Source organism: Mustela putorius, unplaced genomic scaffold (assembly GCF_011764305.1).
Source record: "Mustela putorius furo isolate JIRA1106 unplaced genomic scaffold, ASM1176430v1.1 tig00000145_pilon_pilon_pilon, whole genome shotgun sequence".
In the NCBI taxonomy this organism is placed as follows: Eukaryota; Metazoa; Chordata; class Mammalia; order Carnivora; family Mustelidae; genus Mustela; species Mustela putorius.
Genome location: NW_025421294.1, coordinates 23,165,201 through 23,171,758, shown reverse-complemented (window position 1 = coordinate 23,171,758; position 6,558 = coordinate 23,165,201). Strand labels below are relative to the sequence as shown.

Sequence of the window (6,558 nt, the reverse complement as noted above, 5' to 3'; positions counted from 1 at the left end):
GCCTGGGTGGCTCAGTGGGTTAAAGCCTCTGCCTTTGGCTCAGGTCATGATTCCAGGGTCCTGGGATCGAGCCCCACATCGGGCTCTCTGCTCAGCGGGGAGCCTGCTTCTCCCTCTCTCTCTGTCTGCTTCTCTGCCTACTTGTGATCTCTGTCTGTCAAAGAAATAAAATCTTTAAAAAAAAGAAACCCACGTCAAATACCTTACGGTCATTACACAAGATGTTGTCCCCTTTATTCCCAGATTCTGTAATCATTAAAAAAGCAATCTTCAGGGGGGCGCCTGGGTGGCTCAGTGGGTTAAGCCGCTGCCTTCGGCTCAGGTCATGATCTCAGGGTCCTGGGATCGAGTCCCGAGTCCCGCATCGGGCTCTCTGCTCAGCAGGGAGCCTGCTTCCTCCTCTCTCTCTCTCTGCCTGCCTCTCTGCCTACTTGTGATCTCTCTCTGTCAAATAAATAAATAAAATCTTTGAAAAAAAAAAAAAGCAATCTTCAACTTGTGAAATAACATTTATTTATAGAGCAGTTATAAGAGGCTTAATTTAGTTACATCTAAATCAAGCCTTTGGAACAAAGAAGTGAGGAACATTTATGGCATAACCCCAGATTTCAGCTTTCCCCGTTTTATATTATGTCCACAGACACCTTTGTCTTCTTGGTTGTGAGTTAACACATTTTTCTTACTAGAAAAGCAACAGAAAACTGGTAAACAAGTACTGGGATCTTCTCTGAGTCTCAGTAAAAGGTCCCAAATCCAGAAAAGGTCAGGACAGCAGCTCCTGGTTATCCAGACGTTTTCCATCATCCACATAGCTGGCTGGTTCTCATTCCAAACTATTTAAGTCTCTTCTTTTGTCTAACCAAATACTCAGCACCTACAGAGTCAAGGCAGATAGCAAGCTATAAATCTTAAAAACTACGAAGATTTGAACGCAATTTTCTTTTTCTGCAATGAGGTTTGACTATGCTTTTTTTCCTTTTAAATATGCTCCTTCCTAGAAAAGAAACTCCCAAATGTCTTCTGCCTACCATGTCTTACCCCTGTAGATGGGACAGTGTGAACATACATTAATATCAACAGGTATAGCTTGGGTCTGCATGTTAAACCCTCTGACTTGAGGCCTTGGAAACAGGAGCTCCAGTTACTTATCTATCCCCATCTCTCTTGAGATTCTTCCACTGCTGCCTATCTTCCTATACTAGTTTACTTCACTATCTATGAAAGCTGGTCCTACAGAGGCTTAGAGTTTTCCAAAGCAGTAGGTACAATGTCAATACCTCAGGGCCTTTAACCATGTCTAAACATAAACTCTGAGGGCGTCTGGGTGACTCAGTGGGTTAAGCCTCTGCCTTCAGCTCAGGTCATGATCTCAAGGTCCTGGGATTGAGCCCTGCATTGGGTTCTCTGCTCAGCCGGGACCCTGCTTCCCCCTCTCTCTGCCTGCCTCTCTGCCTACTTGTGATCTCTGTCAAATAAATAAAATCTTTAAAAAAACAAAACAAAACATAAACTCTGAGAACACAAGGTCACCTTAATATCGCTCTTATTCTCACAGACTTTCTGAAATCAGATCCCAGAGGTTGTACTCCTTTTTCTTACAGCTCGCTACATACAGTACCTGAATCTGCTCTAAGACTTCTCGCTGCATCTCCACAGCCATATGGTACACATGATGATCAGAGTCATTGTACATCACAGCATTCTGGAACATCAGCATCAGGTCCCGCTGGAACTGAGCCATGGTACGAATACGTCCCTTAGACAGATTCCTTTTCAGGCTAGTTAGGTCCATGGGTCTTCAGATGTCCAAAAGAAACCAAAGGAAATCAAACCTTTATGTGGGACCTAACATGCTCTCTTAGAGAACCAGCTCTTAATTCCCACCAAATAATAAAATAGCAACAGCAGCTAACATTTGGTTTTTTACAATAGGCCAAGTGCTTACCTTGCCAAGTACAAGGTACTTTGTATATTAATTCACTTGACCCTCTCAGTAAACTTATAAAAGCTAGGTACCTTTATTATCACCAACTGGCAGTGGGGAATCAATGCTAAAGAGGTTAAGTACTTGCTCAAAGTCACACAGCTTGAATTCCAATTTAGAAGCAGCCTGACTCCAGAGGCCACAAGCTCTGGAGGCCAGAGGCCACTATACTCTACCCCTGTAGGAGGGGCACTGGCCCCACATACCAAAGTTGTAAGGAGACCCATGATTAGTCTGTCACAGAGGAGTTACTGACTATTCAATGTGTAGTCCTATACAAGTTGTTTAATCTGCTGCTCTTACTATATACTCAAAAGCTAAGAATTTTTTTCTTCTTTTTTAGAAAAGAGTGTGAATCAAGTGAATGTTTAGATAAATAACTAATGAGACACAGAGAGTCCGTATATAAGGGAAGACATAACAGTGTAGAAAGAGGACTGAACTAGGAGGTTAAGAATCTAGGGTTTAGTTCTAGCTCTGCTCTTCACTGTTGATCACCCCAAGTCATGAGCACCTCTGAGCCTTACTTTCCTCATGTATAGAATGAATCTTTCATTGTCCAAAGGTGCTTTCCTGATCTTTTATACTCTATTAAAACACTGGTTTATGACAGCATTTTTAATGAATTATGCTATAAAAATCCAAAATAGTGCTTTCAATGTTTATAATAGCCATTTGTATTACCATCTTTGCCTTAGCATACTTATAACGGCTTGATGAATATTATAGTGTTCTTTTTAAAGCTTTGGTCCAAAAGATATTACCAAAAGCTATCAAAGGCTATGGGAGATTACAATGAATGGATGTTACTTAAAAATCAATACTAAGGGGCGCCTGGGTGGCTCAGTGGGTTAAGCCTCTGTCTTCGGCTCAGGTCATGATCTCAAGGTCCTGGGATTGAGCCCCGCATCGGGCTCTCTGTTTAGTGGGGAGCCTGCTTCCCCCTCTCTCTCTGCCTGTGTCTCTGTGCACTTGTGATCTCTCTCTCTGTCAAATAAATAAATAAAATATTTTTAAAAAATCAATACTAAAAAAAAAAGCCTATTATTATCCTTTTGTTCCCTGCATTCTTTCTCAAATGAAGACCAAGCTTACCATTACTTTACAAACTTGTTCATATATAAAATATATCTTGAGTTTGTAAGTAATCTAAATGAAATAAAGAAATGATCAGGGCACCTAGCTGACTCAATTGGTGGAGCATGTGACTCTTGATCTTGGGGTTGTGAGTTTGAGCCTTATGTTGGGTGAGGAGATTACTTAAAAATAAAATCAAAAGAAAGGAAGGAAGGAAGGAAGGAAGAAAGGAAGAAAGAAAGATGGGTGAATCAGAAATAAAGTTTGGAAAAGACAGATATAGAAGCAACCAACTGTTCTTGACCCCTTTTCCACTGACCTTTTCACCACGTCCTTGTATCCTGGGGCCTGCCTTTCTGACACAGGCTTCAGAAAAGGACTGCTGAACCTGTTAAGGAACAAACTCTGAGAGAATGAAGAAACTCTGGAAAGTCATTCAAATGAGAAGAGGGACTGTGAAGGCCAAGAGTGGCTTAGAGACCTACCTGTGACTGGCAATCATCTTCCAGACTGGCAGGAGAGTCTTCTTAAATAACAAGTGATCCTGAACAGGGTCACTCTGGCCTATATCACACCTATACGATAAAACAGGACAGAAAGGAAACAGTAACTTCACATATGGTATTCTGTTTCTCCCAGGTAGGTAAAGAGATTTCCTCATTATATAGTGCTCCTACTTAATATGGGAAGGAACTAACACCAGAAATTAAAACATATTTAATCCTTCCATAAGAGAACCCAAACACTACAAATATTCTCTTATCAGTCACTATTACCTAATGAAATAGTTATTTTCTACTATCAATCTACAGTTGCTTCTGTCTTTTGGACTCTTGCTGATTTGCTCTTCAGCACTTGTGACTCTAAAAAATGGTGTATGAAAGTAGTCTTTGTTCACTGATGCTCCCCAAGTGTGGGGTACATAGTAAGTGCTCACGTATTTCATAGTATTAAGTATTTTGGAAATGAATCTGGTCCTATGTTTATGCAGAAACATGCTACAGTAATAAGTATTTTTCCTACATTTCCTGAGAAGGAAATACTTGGTTATACATCTTAGGGAATTCCCTTATGTTTCATCTGAATTCTATACAATTTACATATTTCTCCTTTTCACTAACAAAATACCTAAAAAAAAATTCATTTTTCCTCATGGTCCTTCCTTCTCTGGGCTAAATGGTCTAGTTATTTTTTCTTCTAGGTGCTACTGTCCAATGTTTTATTTCATCTTATAATCTTCCCAGTTGACAAGTTTTCTCTTTATTCCAAAGTTTAACATTATGTTATACTTCCTACTTAATATATTGCATTAATCTCTCAAAATGGGTTCTTCTTACACCTAAAGTTTCATACCCTCTTTGTGTTTTATATACCATATGGTGTGTGTCCATTCAAGCACAACTCACATCTCATTTTATCTTTCTCCAAGTTGAACAATTCCAAACAACTATGCAGTTTCAGGATATGGTATCTCATCTGCATCTAAATTATATACACAAAAATCAACTGTCCTTATATCCAGAACCCTATCAGAACAAGGCATTTAAAGACCAAAACAAACCTCTTCCTTTGTTTCTGGTCAGTTGACCAGAATGAGGAACAGTTCCTTGGTACCAGGGCATTTTTGTTCATATATCCACACAAACGGTATTAAGTTTCCATTATATGAAAAATACTGCCTTAAAGTTTCCATTATATGAAAGGTATATGAAAGTTTCCATTATATGAAAGGTACTGCCTTATAACTTTCCATTATATGATCATAATTTATCACCTTTGCAATATTTTAAGAAATAATCCCTAGCTTACCTTTATTTCCACCTATTTGGAAATGCATGCCAGGCAACAAGGAAAACATGGGAACGGAAAGCACCTGCAGGCTTAGAGTGGTGCTCCACAGGTTCTACTTCTATTTTTTCCTGAGAGTTAGTACCAACTAAGGGGAACCAAGAAAAGAGGAGCCTGGAGAACGTCTATCTTTCAAAGTAGTTTTAAGCTTGCCTGATTATAACACAAAATCTCAGCTTTCTATTTCCCTTAAGTCATTTGGCCAAGGAGACTCAATTTCTATTATCTGTTGCTTTCTAATAAATATTCCATGTTTATCCTAAATCCTAAAATAAGAACATGGATTTTGCCATTCAAGGTACTAAAATGTCATGAGATAAAATGTCCCAGATTAGAGATTTCCTGTTTTCTGGAAAGTCATCATATATGCCCTCTGTTCATACTTACACAGGGCATTACAGAAAAGCAAAGGAAGCAATTCTTCAACAACGTAGGTATTAAGCTATGTTCTACTTGCATAACAGAATTTTGAAATCTGCTACTTAAAAAAACAATACGTCATGCTATCTTCTCTCAGTATATAGTTACAAGACCAGGCCCAGAAAAGGAACTATTTACTACCATAACAAAAACTTTTTTTTTTTTTTTCTGATTTAAAGAGAAATTCCTGGGCACCTGGGTGGCTCAGTGGGTTAAGCCTCTGCCTTCGGCTCAGGTCATGATCTCAGGGTCCTGGGATTAAGTCCCACATCAGGCTCTCTGCTTGGCAGGGAGCCTGCTTCCTCTTCTCTCTCTGCCTGCCTCTCTGCCACTTGTGATCTCTATCTGTCAAATAAATGAATAAAATCTTAAAAAAAAAAATTCCCTTTACTAAAAAAAAAAAAAAAATTAAGTTTCCACAGTGTACTCTTTAGCTTCATAATTATTTATAAGAAGACAATTATACAAACAATTTCCTAGGATCTGTGAAAAAGAAACAAAGGAGGGGCGCCTGGGTGGCTCAGTGGGTTAAGCCGCTGCCTTCGGCTCAGGTCATGGTCTCAGGGTCCTGGGATCGAGCCCCACATCGGGCTCTCTGCTCGGTGGGAAGTCTGCTTTCCACTCTCTCTCTGCCTACTTGTGATCTTTCTCTCTCTGTCAAATAAATAAATAAAATCTTTAAAAAAAAAAAAAAGGGAAACAAAGGAGATCAATACTTCAAAATAATTTTTAATTACAAGTTACAAGGAGTTGTTTAAGTATTTTTGAAAGAAGTACAGTTTCAGTATTAGACTTGAGGGACAATCTGAATGGCAATGTTTCCTGAATAAATACAGTAATTAAAGAGAAAGTTTATTGAGGCACCTGGGTGGCACAGTCGGTTAAGCATCCAACTCTTGGTTTTGGCTCTGGTCATGATCTCAGGATTGTGAGACCAGGCCCCACATCAGGCTCTGTGCTGAGCGCAGTCTGATAAGGTTTCTCTCTTCCTCTCCCTTTGACCCTCCCTGCCTCACACATACGCATGCTCTCTCTCGAATAAATAAATAAAATCTTTTTAAAAAAATAGAGAAAGGTTATTTATGAATGAGATTCTCAATGTCAATGAAACTTTTTTTTTTAAAGTAGGCTCTTTGCCTAACATGGGGCTTATACTTACAACCCCAAGATCAAGAGTCACACACTCTACTGACTGAGCCAGCCAGACGCCTGAAACAGATTTGTTTCAT

At 39.4% G+C, this 6,558-nt stretch overlaps 1 protein-coding gene across 2 annotated transcripts in view; it reads right to left on the bottom strand.

Annotated features, from left to right (window-relative positions):
• Window positions 1-490: 490 nt before the first annotated feature.
• The window catches only part of BRD8 (bromodomain containing 8), a 34,923-nt gene continuing 28,855 nt past the window's right edge, over window positions 491-6,558 (bottom strand). For both annotated transcript variants that reach the window (XM_013052460.2, XM_045075459.1), the window contains 4 exons: window positions 3,547-3,636; window positions 3,381-3,449; window positions 1,619-1,796; window positions 491-874 (listed from right to left, as the gene is read on the bottom strand). In XM_013052460.2, coding sequence (XP_012907914.2) covers window positions 824-874; window positions 1,619-1,796; window positions 3,381-3,449; window positions 3,547-3,636 — 388 coding nt within the window. In that variant the 3' untranslated portion in view covers window positions 491-823. The remainder of the gene's footprint in view (window positions 875-1,618; window positions 1,797-3,380; window positions 3,450-3,546; window positions 3,637-6,558) is intronic.